Source organism: Amblyomma mixtum, chromosome 3 (genome assembly GCF_055824585.1).
Source record: "Amblyomma mixtum isolate Tamu chromosome 3, ASM5582458v1, whole genome shotgun sequence".
NCBI lineage: Eukaryota > Metazoa > Arthropoda > Arachnida > Ixodida > Ixodidae > Amblyomma > Amblyomma mixtum.
The window spans coordinates 121,888,272-121,906,731 of NC_143014.1; the positions used below are offsets into that span (position 1 = coordinate 121,888,272).

At 42.1% G+C, this 18,460-nt stretch overlaps 1 protein-coding gene across 6 annotated transcripts in view; it reads right to left on the reverse strand.

Moving 5' to 3' along the window:
* LOC149351652 (uncharacterized) overlaps positions 1 to 18,460 on the reverse strand; it is a 45,881-nt gene that overhangs the window by 14,037 nt on the left and 13,384 nt on the right. For 4 of the 6 annotated variants that reach the window (XM_089580988.1, XM_089580991.1, XM_089580990.1 and 1 more), the window contains 5 exons: positions 14,688 to 14,726; positions 13,389 to 13,499; positions 10,896 to 10,985; positions 8,114 to 8,185; positions 3,374 to 3,438 (listed from right to left, as the gene is read on the reverse strand). In XM_089580988.1, coding sequence (XP_089437114.1) covers positions 3,374 to 3,438; positions 8,114 to 8,185; positions 10,896 to 10,985; positions 13,389 to 13,499; positions 14,688 to 14,726 — 377 coding nt within the window. The remainder of the gene's footprint in view (positions 1 to 3,373; positions 3,439 to 8,113; positions 8,186 to 10,895; positions 10,986 to 13,388; positions 13,500 to 14,687; positions 14,727 to 18,460) is intronic. The other 2 variants (XM_089580992.1, XM_089580989.1) reach the window with 2 other exon arrangements.

An 18,460-nucleotide genomic window follows, 5' to 3' on the forward strand; every position in this document is an offset into this window, starting at 1 on the left:
TTCAGTCAAAATTAGCATCCTTCTCGTCCCAAATAAGTTGGTTTTTTGTGCCATACTGTAAATGCAGTAAATAATATTTCACCAAACAGTGAGCTGAGTAGCACGTCGCCTGCCATTTTTATGCAGAAAGATTTTGCCCCCCAGTAATAACATCGAGTGTTTTGATCCCTTGGGCACTTATCTGACAAATGTGGGCATTTCGACGTTACTATTTCTAATCAATCTGACACTATGTGCGGAATTTTGCATGTCCTTGTAAAAACTTTCCCGCTGGGCTTCCATGCTAGAAAACTAACAAACTGCCTTCCTTGGTGCCTGAATACACTGTTTACGTGGAAAAAATAATTGTTTTCAAACAAAACAGAAAATGGCGCCTGAAAGAGATACTGGATTCTCTTAATCTGGCTGTCTGGATGTCGCGATCACTCAATATTCAACATGATCTACATGGCTCTACTCGTTAAGCAGAGGCCTTCATGTTGTGAACGCCCAAAAAAGGTTCACGCCACTTTGTGCTACTCTCCTGCTCAGTCATGTTCCATGTTTGCATTTATCGGATCCTTGCTTGACTAGCCTTGCCTTGATTTATGGTGGACAGGTACTGCTGCTGAAGTAGCGTTATATAATTAAGTACTGCTTCTAAGAGAGTATAAAAAAGGCCTTGAAGCACCATGCGACAATTTCAAACACTATGAATGCGCCCTTTTTTACCTGTTGTATTTTTTGTCTTCCAATTTCCATAGCTACCATTTGCAAATTAATTTAACTTTTGACCATGTAGCAACAGTAGAGAGCAAATGACATTCAGTGAATCATATCACATTTACTTCAAATGAACATAAACCCTCAGATGCAACAGAGATATGACAAAGGATAGTTGTACTCAAGCCAACGTTTGAACTGCACTTTTCCACTCACTGCTAACAGCCCGGCCTGCACTTCCTGACAACTTTTCTTCACTCTTTTTGTTAGTTTCAGACTACACCATCTAATGGAGACAGAAATTTACCCTACCGAACACTGCAACAACCTGCACGTATAAGGCTAATCTCACCTGCACATTAATAATACCATCTCCATTAGCAACAACAACCTACTCAACACAAGGACTGGTACACTACATGAATCCTATTTCATTTCTGGCTTCTTTGCTGGCCTCTTCGCTACCTACCTCCTATTCCGGTATTATGAAAAGGCCTTCACCTTATTTACCCATAGTACACTGCAGCATACTCTAAAATACTGAGTTTACTACATTGCAGTACACTGCACTTTTCAGGACTGGCACCAGAATCTTCACAGCGAGGTGGTGCACCAAATTTGTGGAGCCATGATGCCACGGTGGCATTGCTGCTCATAACGATAAAAAGATATAAAACTGAACAAAACACAGCAGCAATAGCTTCACATACTCGCTGACCAGCAAGGAGACCTAATGAGGGCTGAATGAAGCCCTGAGCAATTTTTTTATAAGGGCCAGCAAATTTCTAGAGCGGTGGCCGCCACTCCTCGCCTCTTCTTGGCGCCACCACTGGCACTTTCCCTCCTCCACTTCCCACAGACCTCTCCCAGTCCTGTTTGCAAAGAGTGAAATGTCAAGGAATGTGGCCTGCTTGGTAATGACTCCTATTTTTGTCACTCACCTCACCATATTTCTGATATACAATTCAAGTAATAACCAGATTTTCAGCTACTAGTAAACTGATGTTATTGCTTATCTTACTGAAATTACAGCTGTCCCCACATATGTGCCACACTTGCGGCACCACAATGTCCGTCATCAAATTTTTGTTTGCCATGACAGTTGCATGGGCACCGATACCACTGGGCAGAAGGTTACTATTCAGCGTCTTCAAAGAACCTTTAAACTGTTTCGTCATCATGGCCCATTCATACCGCTATCAATACGTGCCTCTTATTAAAGGAGCATGGACAAAATTTACAGGTTACATTTTTACTGGACACAACAGCAGAATGACAGGCCATAGCTCGGAAACTACAAACTCGACTGAGACAAGCTGTTGCTCAACATTAATGACAACAGTTTTCTGCTTCAAAGGCTCAGTACTGACTCCTGAGAGCAAGGAGTCTTGCTGTGTGCCACGATATCACGTGGGCCCACTGCTGACATCCCATCATCATCTGCCTGTCCCTGGTAGGTTTTGCCTAGCATGTCGTAGATCACACACACCCTTGGTCAAAGTAAAGAGCCCAAGAGGTTTGCTTCTAAGCAATGCTGCTGTGTAGCTATTTTTCATCACCAGCATTGCAAATCTTTTGAACGTAAGAGGAACTGTCGTCCTTGCACCTCCAACACTTACAGCTGCCACAGACACTACAAGAGAGAGAGAGGTGCTCACTACATGGCTTATGAGCAAACTCCTTCTGTTCTATATTTTAACAAAGGCTGTACTGTGCATGCTATCACAAGGCTTCCGAGCCGCATGGCAGGTGCTCTTCATTACTTCATTCAGCTTGGTATACAAAATTCAATAACATATCCTGTAAGGCAGCCAGGTGATGAGTGGTAAGCACAATCCCAACAATCAGCTTCTTACTGCTGGTATAAATTGCCAGGCCCATTTAGCAAGAGGCTCCATGAATCAATGGAATAAGTTATTACACAATTATTGCGCTAAGCCATAGTGGAGGGCTCAGGATTAATTTCGACCACATGGGGTGTGCACTGGCATGACACAGTACGTAGGCGCCTTACGTTTCACCCGATCAAAACGTGGCCACTGCAGCCAGAACTGAACCCGCATCTTCAGGCTCAGCAGCTGAGCGCCCCAACCACTGAGCCACCACGGCGAGGCCAACTGCCAGAATCAAATCCACAAGCTTGCGCTCAGCAACTGAATGTCACAGGAACTGTGCCACCAAGGTGGGCATCTTTCACAGTGTGGTCGGAACACCGTTCATAGCAGGACTAACACCCGCTGAGCTCAATAAGGCAAAGGCATATGGTGTTTAATGGCCCAAAGTGACATTGGCTATGAAGGACGCCGTAGTAGATGGCTCCATATTAATTTCAACCATCTGGGATTCGTTAACATGAACTAACATCACACAGTGCACAGGTACCTTGAGTTTCACCCCCATCAAAACGCAGCCGCTGTGGCTGGGTTTGAACTCGCATTCTCATTCTGAGCAGCCGAGTGCCCTAACCACTGAGCCTAGAAACTGCTGGGCATACAGCATATGGTGCTGACAGCAGGTAACAAGCGGGCAACAAGCACAGTTTGGGACCTGAAAACATGAATTTCTTTTCAGGGACAGAGAGAGAGAGAGAAAGAGAGAGAGAGAGTGAAACAAGCAAGACAAGGCCTCCCAGAAACAGGCAGCCAACAAAGAAAGCGCTCCTCAAACCCACCTGACTAATCGCCCCTGAGAAGAACCCTCCTCCGAAGAAGACGAGATGCTTTGAAGAAATTTTGGCTGTACAACAAAGAGAGAAAGACAGAGTAGAAAATAAAGAACCACACTTGGAGGACATGCACAGGGTACCAAAAGCCATGCTCCACATCTGAAGCTCACCAACATAGGAAACATTTAAGTCATGCAAAGACAACCACATAATCACTTGGGCTACTTAACAGTGGTACTGTACAAAAATATGCCACCTCATATCACCGGTAGCGGGTCTGAGCAAACAGATATGACAAAGGCGAGAACACATGGCGGCAACAGACTCCCACAGCAAGTAACTAAAAGTAAAAAAAAGGGGGCGAAGAAAGTAGCACACAGAACAAGATAAACAGGAAAAGAAAGAGAGTATAAGTAAGGGTGTGCGATTTTAGAAATTTTGAATATGAATTCAATACGTTTGTTATTCAGTTCATATTTAATTTGAAAAATTGGCATTAGAAAGTTTTCCAATATTGAGCATCCAACCGTGGCAAAACCACAATATTTGGGCAAATTATCCGAAGATCCAGTATAAAGTGCCAGGAAAGCAGTACAAAGGCGTCCTCTTCGCTTTCTTCTCAGTCATTTATCGCGTGGGCTGGTCACATTCGGACGCTGCCAGGCTTGGACCTCATGAAAAGTTCAGCATGTGGGTTTTCACATATCATATGTGATGCAAACAAGATGGCAGACAACCAGCTCCGGACATGCACAAGTGCAAAAGAGAGAGCATTTTCATTTCATCCTTCCCTAATGTGCTTCACAGTTAATGGCCACACTCGTAGCATTCGTCCTGCACAACTTTTCTAGCGTGAGCCCCGCCATCTCATTTTCGTCAACTATGATACGCGAGAAGCCCCCTTGCGAAATCTCACATGAGGCTCCCAAAGGGCGGTCGCGATGAGGCAACACTGGCAGGGCAAGCGATGATGAAAAAATCCCGCCTATTGCATGGTGCACTGTAACCCACGCACCTCTGATGTACATTCAATGGCAGCCGTTACAATGAAAGGAGGGCCCAGTTGCTAAGGCGAAAAAATTGCCTGACCATGTAGTTTCAGTTTCTGAGCTTCGCCGCCGGTGCATGGTGATGGCCGCTATAGGCCACACATTCGCCAGCTGCCCGAACCCAGCTGCAACATCGCGTTCGGACGGGCACATCAGAGGTCATTTCTTTTTTGTTTCAGAAGCACTCTCACCGCTCCGACGTCAATGTTATTCCCCTTGCTTACGTCAGCACTGTTCTTCCAGCACGCCAAAAATGTGCACTTGTTTGAGCTTTTTGCTGTTTGTGCAATGGGGCCTCCTTACTACGTGTCATCGCATTTTAACATTTTCAGCCACATTTTTTTTTTCCAGGGGGGCGAGGAATTCTGCAACTCGATCTTCGGATAATTGCAGCATTTCTTCCAGTCCCGTGAAGTTGGAATTAATGATGTTTTACTGCCAATCATATTATTTTTACTTCACAGTCATGTGTCAATTCAAGGATTTCATTTTGTTACTGATTTTGTTTGACCATATTACGAGATGCATACTGTTATGCTGTCTAATTAAACAGTACACATTTCTGTGCACGTCATGTCTTTCTTTTTTTCCAGGTATGCCACTGATTCAGCCCAGTCTGTTTATTCGTTTGCAATGACCGCAGTTTAAAAAAAAAAAAAAAGATAAGGACAACATTTGACATCTTTTTCTAACATTTTTTTTTATCTGAACAGATATTCGATATTTGAAAACATTCTTTATTCATATTCGTATTCGAAAATTTCAATCTTCGCATACCCTTGATATAAGCTTTCAACTAACATCACTGTGACTTCAGACCGCTGATTAACTCGGCCTTGCCTTGCTACCTGCTAGCCATTTTGACAGTTAGCTCCAGTGGCACTGCTAGTGCTCCAGTACAACAGTCATCCTGTGTTTGAGCTCCAGACTAGGAAAATTTTTCTTCAACCATGAAGACTTAAAAAGGGTAGACAGCTTTGCTTTACAGCCATATAGCAGCGCTCCAGAGCATATCCCAAGTGGTTGATCCTTTCTTAAAAAAAGGACATAATACACCCTTTCCGGCTCAAGCTTAACGCAGCCTGCTCTAAGTTGGCTCACTTTATCTGTTATGAAGTACACTAATCATCATAAACATGGCCAAAAAAATGTGGCAGGTGGAACCATAGCAACAGAACAGCCAAGAGAAATCCACAGCAGGCTTACGTCCAACCTAAATGCAGGACTTCTAAACTGCCATGTTTGTGACAATGCTACTTTCCTTCCTCACATGCCCGACTGTCCCACTCTTCCCACCAAACACATAAAGGCTGTGGGCAGCACAACCGCTGTCCCAGTGCTCTGTGGGTGCCGCATGTATTGCATATGCTGCACACGCAACACAGATATGTATGCTGTAAAGCCACATATGTACCGTTATGTGTACTATATGCGGCCACATGCGCAGTACATAAGCAGTACACACTGTGACTGATCACATGGTTAAGCACCAGAATGGAGAGACCTTCTCTGACAAGCAGCAGCTGCAGTGACACTCATCTACCATGTCTTAGGGAAAGCTGAACTAAAGACCAAAAGTGATGAAGTTGAATTCATTGCACTGAAATCACCTATAGTCGGATACAGCTTAGGAAGGCAGCGGCTTTTCCCCGTCAAAGGACCCCCTCTCAGCCAATGGCGTCGGCCGATTCTCGTGACCCTTCTAGTGTGACAAAGCAGGGAGTGGTAGATGAAAGGAGATAGTCCCCTCCCTCCATAGTAGGGGATAGACCCCTCTCTCCATTGTGGCACCGCTCCCTGCATTGTCACCCTAGCAGGGTCATGAGAATCGGCCGACGCCATTGGCTGGAGGGGTCCCCTCTGACGAGGAAAAGCCGCAGCCTTCTTAAGCTGTATCCGACTATAGTTGTGATAAACTACAGAGCCAGAAGCCTTGTGTGTTCTTCTGTAAGTAAAAATAAATAACGGAGCAAGGATTCAAATGACCGACAGTGCGGTGTGTGCCCAAGATAATGGAATGTGCTAATAGAATAAAACAAAATGGACCATGCATAGCTTCTGTCATCTAATGGCTGCACCTTTACACGCTTTCACTTTCCAACCATTTATACCTCTACAATGACAATGGAGAAAGAATGTAGCAAAAAAAAGACAACATGGCACCGTGTTTTTTTTTTTATGCATATTGCAAAAATTATCGAGGCTAAAAAGTGAGCTAATATTATTTTTCTCCCTTTTTTTTTTTAATGAACCTGGTCATCAATGCTTTAGAACAATACAGCATATTTTGGGACTAGGAAAGAAAAAAAGAGTGCAAGCAAGAATTGCCATTTTGAGTTAAAAGAGCTGCAAGGCATTAGTTTAGCTAATAGGAACCTTGTACTTTTTTTGTCTTTTCCACATCTGAATGTTTAACGTCCTTTATTTTTTCAAAACAAAAACAGTTGCACAATTATGCAATAATTATACAAAACAGAACCTCATAAAATGTTCAAGAAAAAGACTGCAGACAGGCTAAAAATTTTTCTTTCTGACCTCTGTGTAACTGGCTCAAGCAATGCCATGACCCCAACATTGCTATGCTTGCACCGACACAGAAGGTATGTGCGTGGTGTTTTGAGCTCAAAGAATTCCCAGGGGAGCTAAGCTTTACTGATAATTGTTCTGTTACAATTGCCAGTCTACAACTTTGAAATTCTGCAAGCACCAAAACAATTCTCTCGCACTCCAGCTTACATCTCTGACTGAGTTCTGTGTAGAGCTCTATTATTCACCTGAGCAAGACTAAACCTTGACATGAAGTCAGTTGATAGCGACAGATTACCTTCCAAGCAAAAGAAATTTGCGTAAACATGAAGTACCTTGTGTAGCTCCCCATGAACTTTTTTTGCATTACAACAAATTACAATCCAGCGATTAAGCAGCTGTTTAGCTGAGCTTAGCAAACCATTTGCGAGAAACGGGGGTACTGAGAGTATGATAAAACAAAATATTTCAATACAATATGATACGCGGGGTTTAATCTCCCGAAGCTGCATGGGGTCTGCAATAGATGCCATAGTCATGGACTCAGAACTACCTAATTTCGACCACCTGGGGCTCTTTGAAGAGCACTGAAACTGCCCAGCACAAGGACATTGGCAAATTGCAGCCACCACTGTGAGGATTCAACCCTGCAGCATTGAGCTGCCCAGCCAAACACAACCACCACCATGACACAGGACTCTGTTCAGTCCTTCCTTTGTGCTTGTGCTGATGTGCCGTTTCACCATCAAGGCATTACAGCACGGGTAAAACAATATACTTTGTGGCTTGCAGTGATTATTCCGAGTTATATATGATTACTACAATGCAAAGTATAAAGAGCCTGGAAATTATGAAGAATCCCCCAGTGGTTGTCGCCCCATGTGGTTCAAACAAAGCCATCTTCACCTGTCTTCGCAGGACCGTATGAACCTAAAATTTCTACAAAAATAAAGCAGACATGCTTGACAGATTCCCTTTACTACTCTGTCACAGCACAGTTCTGTCTGCCTTGACTATGGACTGCACACATCAGAATACAAGTTTCGGCGTTACCAGACTACAATGCTCGCTCGCTGATCGTTCCACATTTCAGCACTGGTCAAACGCAACTAGTTTCAGTACATACATTTCGACTCGAGATTCCACTCAACTGAAAATGAACCTGGCTTACCCTCTCTGTCTGCACAGCTGCATTGACTTTCCCAGGATCCTTTTCAGTGCTTTCTACATTCATGTACTTTGTCTGAAAATAAAAAAAAGGCAAATAATAAATAAATGCAGCAACTACAAGCAATAATGTAACTGCTTTTGAAGGCTCATCAGGAAGTGGTAAAAATCAGTCAGAAATGTTCATGACAGCAGATTAGGAGATACAGTGGCAATCATTTTACAGCAGCAATCAGCAAGCATTTCGCCTCCATCGAAATTCCACCGCAGCAGCCAAGATCGAACCCGCGTCTTTCAGGTCAGCAGCCGAGCACCACAACACTGAGTCACCTCAACGGCTGGCACAACAAAAATTCGTGTCTGAACTCCTTAAACACTATTTTAAAGGCAGCAGATAAAACGTTTCACTTTTTTGATCTCCACAGCTCTTGTACTATGAAAATGATTGCACCACAACAAGTTTGTGCAGAGAACAAATTAACATTTTGTTTCCAAATAGACATGCATAATATGATAGCAGCCTCCAGCATGCAATTGTCAGCAATTGTCAGCAACAGCTACACCAACAACTATTTGCTTTTGTCACCCTTATAAGACCACTGCCACTCTAGATGGCTGCCACTCTAGACAGCCACCTGATCACATTTCTGCCTCTAACAAAGTAGAAAACCTGAACAACTACATACTACTACTACAAACAACTACAAATTATCTTTAAAATAACTACCTTATTAATCTCCTATTGATGAACACCACAAATAAAAATTTAAAAAAAAAATCCCCTATGCTCCTTGGTTTTGGTGACTGTTGGCTTCTGAGGGCCTCGATTCTGGCAGTCTTGATGCCGAAGATAGCATAAGAGGGTTTTTGCAAAGCTTCCGACCTCACCGTTCGATCAGGTTCCTATCCTACATGACACTCGTGGTAATACAGCACGTACTACGTCTGCCACAATGGACGAGGGTGGTGCTCGTGAACACTCTCAAAGTTCAGTTACACTAGACATAAATGCCCCCAAAAGCAGAAGACTGGACAGCCATTGCCGTAGCTCAGTTGGTCGAGCATCGGACGTGAAATTCGGAGGTCATGGGTTCAGATCCCGCCTGCAGCATGTGGTTGTTTTTTCTTCTGCTTTCTAATCAATTATTTTCTAAATAATTACCTTATTAATCTCCCACTGATGAACACCAAAAATTGAAAGGAAAAAAAAAATCCTTTATGCTCCTTGGTTTCGGTGACTGTTTGCTTCCGTCATGTACATACATAGAAAACAGGTCCATTACAAAGAAAACTAACAGTATATTACGGAGTAATTCGTTTGCACTTATCAACACAATTCCAAAATATACTGGCAATCATGCTCAATGGCAACTAATACCCCTCTAGAGAAAAAATGTAACTTCCCACAATATACAGAGGTTTTTTTTTTTTTTTTAAGTGTACCAAGGTTTCCAAAAAAAAGCAATGGCCTTTACACAATTTTCACTTTCAAAGTTGTTCCCTACAACTAAGTGGCCATTATAACAAATAACATACCAATATGAAAGAAGCCAACAGCCACAGAAACCAAGGGGCACAGGGGATTTTTTTTTAAATTAATTTATTTATTTTGTGGTGTTGATCAATTTAGAATATTACTGAATATGTTATCGCTTAAAGCTAATTGATTGGAAAAGCAGAAGAAAAAACAACCACCTGCCGCCGGTGGGATCCGAACCCACGACCTCCGAATTTGCGCGTCCGGTGCTCTACCTCTGAGCTATGGCGACGGCTGTCAATTCTTCTGCCTTCGGGGGTATTTATGTTTACAAGTAACCTAACCTTGAGAGTGTTCATCAGCGCCACCCAAGTTCATAAGCGGCACCGGTAGAGCACCGGACGCGTAATTCGGAGGTCGTGGGTTCGGATCCCACCAGCGGCATGTGGTTGTTTTTTCTTCTGCTTTTCCAATCAATTAGCTTTAAGCGATAACATATTCAGTAATATTCTAAATTGATCAACACCACAAAATAAATAAATTAATTTAAAAAAAATCCCCTGTGCCCCTTTGTTTCTGTGGCTGTTGGCTTCTTTCATATTTATAACGAGCCCCTCATCCCCTTCTCTTGTTTGCTTAACAACATACCAAGTGCATGACTAATTAGTTTAGATATTACTAATCACATCTCTTCATTACAAAATCAAGAGTACAGTTTTATATTTGAAGGCAATAGGTTGAAAGCTTTGATTCTCCACAACTAAACTACGAAAATCTTCGTAGCAACCATGTGTTTCAGGGTATGCGCCATCAAAATTGCCATCAAATCCATAGAAATATACGCATTGCACTCCATTGTCAAAGGTAATACAGGCAGCCAACATAAACACTTGTACACAATATTTTGAGATGGTGTACCAAAAAAAGCCCATAGCAGCTTGTGTACAGGCTGGCTGGAACTGTTACAAAATGAGCACAACTGACACAGACATATTACGCCTTAGTGGGGTGGGGACTTTGCAATGGGCTTTCCACAATTCCCCGGGCAATTAGAGAGTTTAATAGTGGCGCTGACAGTGAGCATCTACAAATGCCTCACCGTAATAATTTGCACTCGATTATGATGACTATGTTTAATGCCTATTTTTCCCAATGATGCAAGTACAATTTGCTTAGTGGTTATAGCTACATCTTTTTAATCTGTATAGCATGCAGACTCCTGTGCATAGCCATGACAGCCCCAGTTGCATAATGTTCAGCATACGTAAGAAACTCTACCGTCTGGCATAAAAAAGCACAGATGTCTCACCATCTGCTGCTGAAGCAGGCGAATTGTGTGGTCCTTATCCTCAAGCTGTTGCTGCATCAAAATAAGCTGCCGCTTAAGGTCCATGTTTTCCTGTTGAAGGGAACAACAAATTAATTATTAGAGCCTTCAGTGAAAACATGCTGCAAAATGTTTCCAGTGGCATATAATGACGTAACCCACAATAAAACTGATTCTGCACAAGCAAGTGTGATTCTGCATAAGCACATTTAAAAATTCGGAGTAAAAATCAGGCATCAAGTTTTTCTAGAAGCTCTTCCTTTATTTGGGTTTCATTTTTACCTTCCTCTTTTGGCAATGAAAAAAATGGACCATGCACATCCATTTTGTTGTAGGGCATTTTCTTCTCTTCCACAAACAAGCAACAATAGAGATGTTACACCAAAATGATGCTCACAACCCTGCATTTTACTTTCTTACTCTTTCCAGTAACCCTACTACACCCTACTTGTCATCCAGAATCAAAGCATTTCCACGCCCATGCTTCACCTGCCATGCCTCTAAGCATGAAAATACCTTTTCTGCACCACAGCTGCTGTCGGAAACACACAGAAGCTTTAAAGGCGCACTGAAGAGGAATCTGAACTCGTATTTTTACTGCTGGAACTCAATCTACACATTCCGAGCGTTCTTGGAAACTTCGAATTATTGCCCTGTGTGCCCAATTTCCCTAATTTAAATCGGATTAACATCGGGCTCCTGCTTTTTTTTTTATTGAATTCCCCGCAAACGATGGGAGGAGTCGACCAACCTTTCACCCAGTCCCGTGGAGGCTTGCCGCTCCGCCATCAGCGGAGTGATACGTAGTGATCGACGAAAGCAAAGAGTCCACGTGTATTTTTATTTCCGTGGGCCTAAATTGCAGCTATGTAGTCTGTGATTAGACCTATTTATTCACGCAAACCAAAAAGAAACAAAAAATAAAAGCGAAAGCAAAGTAGCTACGCGACTGCCTGAAAGGCACTCCATGCGTTGGTCGACTACTCCCACCGTATGCAGGGAATTTAAAAAAAAGAAAGGAGGGAGCCGGACGTTATTCCGGTTTAATAAGGGAAATAGGCCACACAGGGCAATAAATCGCAGTTTCTAAGAATGCTGGAAACGTGTAGACCGAGTTCCCGTGGCAAACAGACGAGTTCAGATTCCTCTTCAGTGCACCTTTAAGGCGGCATAGGCAATCAGTATCACATGGTTGTGGTGGCTCTCTTTCAAAGGAGGATAGACTCTAAATTTTTGCTTGCATGTTTCTTTTTTCAAATGATGCGTTAGGCATTAGTGTACATAGGTCTCTATGTGGCATTCACCTACAACCACTCTATGATTTATGATTGAAATTCTTCTCCCCCACTGTTTTGGCTTCAGAAGTGACGTGGTTTCAGTTGTGACATTTCAGAAGTGAGTATGTCACGTGAGCCATGAAAAATATATATATATATATATATATAATCACTGATGCACAGCTTTAATTCACTAAAACGCTTAAGCCAGCATGCTTCAAGACTTAAATGACAGCAAACGACGTATCAACAGTTATATTGCAGCTTTTTTAATGCCTCACGAGACCTAAACACTGCTTACATGTCAGAGCCATCGTTCGGTTGCTGAAACCGAAACTGAAACAGCATGACAGAATTCAATTATAAATAAATTAGTGGTCATAGGCAAATGCATCGTTACAGAAAAGAAAACATAAAACTAAAATGAGGTGTCTATTGTCCTTCAAAGGCAAATTGTTCAACATTATCCAGAAGGACTGCAAGGGTACACAAGGGTTCAAGAGAGTGACAACAGTTAAATCATTTAACGTTAACTGTAGCGTGGGTCATAAATGCCTAGCATCCTACATGTAGGACACCGCTTTTTTGCATAGTACCTTTAAAAGTTAATTGCGTAAAACCTTGAGCTGGCTAGCGCAGGCTCAAGAGGGTCTAAACTATTCCTGTGCAAATGATGTGTTGTGTGCATTCACTTTTGTGAATTGTGTGCATTCAGAAAGATCCTCCAGCCTTCTCCTGGATACCATTTTTGAAATTCCACCCCACTGACTACATTGTTATTCTGCAAGAAAACCAAATAATTTTTGCGCATCGCAATAAGGAAACCATCACACATGATGAGAAATGTGATTTTATAGTCGATGTCAAATGTCTGAAGCTTTACCACATACAACAGGAAGCAAATTAGCCTATGGCTCAAAAGTTGGTGTTGAGAAAAATATTTCCACCAATAAAAGAATGATTCTGAACCGTGAAGTCATAACAACATTTTATAGCAAAAAACATGCAATTTTTTTTTTTTTTTTCAAATTACTGAAGTTTCAGCATATATGGGTGACAAAAATCAAAACACTAAATTTTAAGGCTGCTGTGCGATTTCCTCAATTTCCAGGTGCGTTGGAAAAAAAACATCTGTCTGACAGCTTAAGCAGTCTTATAACAGTACGTTTAAAGATCAAACTTGAAACCAGCAACCTACCTGCACGATTTCACTGGGATCAATGGGGTTATAGTCAGGCGTCTCTCCAGTTGGAGTGTTTGTGAAGCCATGAGGCAAATCGGTGCTTGCCAAGGCATGATAAAAATAATTCTGGAAAAGTCCACATTCATTTTTTTTAAATGCGCACTTGTTTATTATTTGAAAATGCACAATGCCAAAATGCCACACTAAGCTCTAATTAAATTTTTCAAGCTGTGATTTGAAGCTGTGAGCAGTGTTGTAATGTGTTCTCCACATTCCAGACCAGAGGCTACATCCCAGACATTTCCCATTTGAACAACTAAGTATGCAATGATATAAAAAGGGCACCAAATATATTACTACTAATTTTGTATAAGTACATACACATGTTTTCAGAAATTCTACCGTTCTTGACAAAAACTTTTCTTGGCAGATATGCTCAGAGCCTGTCATGACGTTTGGAGACTAACCACTACATTGAAGTGGTGCCCTTTCAAATGTGTCCTTAGCTTCTGGAATAAATTAAGGGTTTACAGAGCCTAGCTTGGCTTCTAGGGTGCTTTAAAAACCACTTAACCAAACACGGCTTTTAACCGTGATGACTTAAATATGGTAAAACATTAAATTTTTTTTTCAAGAATATGTCTCATGTTGCTAACAAAGGGCATAGTATTGTCAACAATTAGTACAGAAAACAGACATTTGTGAGGTGTCTGCAGAGTATTACGTGCAGGCAGTTTCACTACTCTATGCAAAGCCATTTACAAAACAGTCACTTTTAGTCGTGTGATACAAAAGTGCAGCCCATATGGTTCAAAAGTTACTCGAAAATACTTAAGCCAGTTCTTACACTTGTAATATTTTCTATTTACTTTTAAACGAAGTGCATTGTGCTTAGATTCATCACAATTAAGTTTTTCGTAATCTGAAGTTACAATACACAATTACTTTTTACAATTTTTAAAATTTCCAAAAGATATTTGAACTAAAAAAAACAGAAGAACAATGTTCACAGCATATTCAGGTAGCTAGCTTAAAACAGTGTAACTTTGCACATGAAATGGGATGCAGAGCTTAATTCAGTAATGTGTATTAAGGCCGGGTTGAACCATGAGCTGCAAGGCATAATCGACAAGTTCAATGCAAAACGGGTTTAACTGTGTGATGTACTTGGCTCACATAAATACTGATCAAGTTTCTTCTTTAATTTATATTTACGTAAAGCAAGACACATTAGTAACCAATGACTGGCCTTTCTCATTAGTAACCACGTATTTAACATAGTCAACAATTTCAACCTGGGCAAAATCAAATCACCTTAGTGTTTGAAAGCTCAAAAGGGTTTAGCGTCTCCGCCTGTAAGAAAAATAAAAAGAGGGGAGGGGGGTGTTGAAGCAGATTAGTAGTACTCCTTTTGATGTTGCAACAATTATCAGTGCTTGCATGTGGTGCTGCCAAATTATTAAGCAAAGAATTCATTCAGACACAAGGTGATTTCTTTTACCTCAACAGCTTAATAAAAAAATTCCAATGCTACATGCCACAAACTACATGGATGCTGCCCTCAATGGCTCTCTGTTGCAGTTTTCAGTTAATGGGGTTTAACATCCCAAAGCAACTTGGGCTATGAGGGACGCTGCAGTGGAGGGCTCCAGATAATTTCGACCACCTGGGGTTCTTTAACGCATACCGATACCACACAGTGTGTGGGCCCCTAACATTTCGCCTCCACCGAAATTCGGCCGCCGCAGCCAGGATCGAACCTGCATCTTTCGGGTCAGCAGCCAGCTCTCTGTTGCCTCAGCATACACACAATGATGACATAGTAGTCATAGTTATTCAACTGATTGACCAAAATTTTTTAGTTACCTATTTAACTGCCTTATGGTCCATGCTGAAATTTTAATCATGAAGACTACACCAGTAGAGACTAATGCAATTTACAGTATTTTTTACACTTCAGTAGGTCTTCAGGTATTCACTTATCAATGCTCTGCTTTTTCCCACCCCATTCTGAAACTGGGTGTTCTTAAGAGTGCCAAAAGTCCCACCCATAAGAGTACACTAGGGACTGGCAAGCATGTTGAGATACCCTTTCACAACTGCCTATCAACCTGCATTAACACTGCTACCATAAGATGTTTATGCAGTTCATTTTTCACTGACTGATGTATACTACAGCCCACAGTCTTCCATCACAGTGCATCAAACAGATGGCAACCAACATGGCACAAATTTTCACTATGCCCCCTCGTTTAGACATGAAGACAGTGCTGTGCTCAATGTTGGCTTACCATTTGATGTTTTTGTCAAAAACAAATAAGCTGCATACAACTCAGTTACTGTTGTCTTGGCGGTGAAGTATAAGTAATGCTCAAATTGCACACCTTCCACTGCCACACATGTCATGAATTACTATACTAGAACCCCTCTATAGTGAAGTCACTCGGACCAGCAAAGATCTTTACTATATCAGGGTCTTTACTATATCAGTTGTTGGTGATGACATCACTCTGGGGATGCTCTCTAGCTACTTGCTTAATACAAAGTGTTGGCTTATAAAAGGAACAGTCATAAATACCTTCCATCCTGCTCTTGTCAATCCTTTATGTGATAATTATTCATTTTCAGTTATCACATTTTCGATTTCGGGTATGTCTTGTGGAAGTACTGCACTTGCATGAATACAACTCGGCTGCGAATATTACACCAGTTTGATTCCATGTAAAAACCAAAGCTTTGCATGAACACGGCATCGTCCTCCACAGCGTCAACATCATTTAAGAGACAATGGTTAACCCCTTAAGGGTGACGAGCTGAGGTCATCATGGATGTTCCGCAATATTGCAAGTGGCTTTGGGCCAGCCCAAATCGTCAAATGGTGCTTTACTGCATAAAACATCGATGGCAGCACAGGCTCCGTCATTTGCGCTTCTCTTGAATGCGATTTGGCACACTAGATGGTGGAAGGAAGGCCTGCATCGAATTTCCCGCGCTTTCTAACAAACTTGGCATCATCTGGGCGGGGTTCTGGTGCGGGAGATCACTCTGTCAGATGATAGTGCGTGCAAGCAATGAGGATGTCCTACTTTACTCTTCAAGTGAAGAAAATAGTGATGACGTTCTTACTGACAGAGAATCTGAAGCGGATGACTGCAGCGATGACACTATGACCAGCTCCCACGCACTGCAGCATGAAGCACAAGGAGGCGGCGGCAAGAAACCATGACACAGCGGCACTGCGTGAGCGGTGCTGTCGTGCCTCGACTAATTAGCACACGTTTCTTTACTGCCTCTTAATTAAACAACGTTGAGGCTGTGGAAAATGACATCGTGTTCATGCAAAACTTTGGTTTTCACATTAAATCAAACTGTCGTTATATTCATAGCCACATTATATTTGTGCAAATGCGGTACTTTCACAACACGTAAACATGACAACATGAAATTTGATAACTGAAAATAAATAACTATCACATAAAGGGACAATAAGAGCAGGCTGGAAGGTGAGTTATCCTTTTATAAACCTAGAAGCCAATTAATTACGAGAGAGCATCCTCAGAGCCATGACATCCCCAATAGCTGATATAGTTAAGACCCTGATATAGTAAAGATTAGTAAAGATTTTTGCTGGTCCGAGTGACTTTACTATAAATGGGTTCTACCGTACAGGTTTGTCCAGGAGTGTCCGGAATGCTACTTTGCTTAAACTGCTCAACAGCAGGTAAATTTTACAGCAATGGTTACACAGAGGACTTTCTCTAGGATAAGCAGCATCACCAATGCTACTGGTGTAACAGTCGCGTGTCAAAATTTAAAACTCCCGCATTCACTGGCAGCCAACCAGAATGGTACACAGGTGTGCCTGGGCCATAACGGCCATGTGAGCCCTGCTGTAGGTGCTCTTGAGAATGTGCCACCAGTTGTCATGTGATACGGGTGGGCTTGAGAGTGGGTGAACATATAGGTAGTTTGCTAAAGCTATTGCTGTCACTTGTCTGTGGGTTTCAGTCCCCGCCCTCAGACCTAGGCGAATCTGAGGACTGCCTAAGCTAAGCTGGATTCTTCCTTCGTGAAACAAGCTGACACAGCCCTATGGATAACATGCAAACATTGTATTAAGTATAGACGGTGTTTTAAGGCTCATTCACACTTGCGAGTCACAAAGGGCATGCAACCACCTATTGCTTGCGATCAGGAAATGCCTCTACAGTCTTGTGTGCACACCTGCAAAGGCGACCTGCGGGTAACGTTCCCGGAACGAGAGTTATCCCTCTTGATTGTGACCAGCAACCAGAAGCTGCATGTGGAACAAGCTTCTGTTCACTTCAGTGGCTCGAAACTATTAGTCGCAAAGACAGAAATTAGAACAGCATGAAACTGGCTTGAAGCTTGCGAAATTTCGATCAATGCGACCATTTGCAACTGTCGCTTCTCAACCAAAATGGTCACACAACCTCTGCGACACGCAAGTGTGAATGAACTTTAGTCCCATTATGCACACACAATGCTTGGCAAGAAGAGAAACCATTAACCATTAAGCTGTAAGGTCCTCGCAAGAGTTGTAAATGCATGTATAAATGCAGGTTTTCAGTGGAAATACGGCCTTGCCAAGAAAACACTGCACCTATATGGGGTCAGTTCTTACAATTGTGCATCAATTTTCATGCAAAAAATTTAGGGGCAATCAACTGGACTGATCCAGAGGAAATACGATAGCATGCTTCTTTCATTCGCTAATATACTCCAGTTCTGATTCTATTCCAATTCTGAGTTCATTGTTTTTCACTCCCAATCTATTCCATTTTCTGATTTGATCACAACTAAGAGAAAAAACAGCTATCCAATAATAACTGTGAAAACACACACTGCGCCTCACTTACCTCCCCTCTAAATATCACATGCCAAGACAGCACTAGATTGTGTCACATACAAACAGTAATGGCCCCCAGAACACACGCAATATAGAAGGACTGCCTGGATGCCTTACCTGCCCCAATTGCATTGCAGGAATTACCTATCCAATACACGACACAGGAGCACCCTCACACAAGACTATTAATGTCCAACACCTTACACTACCTTCCCCA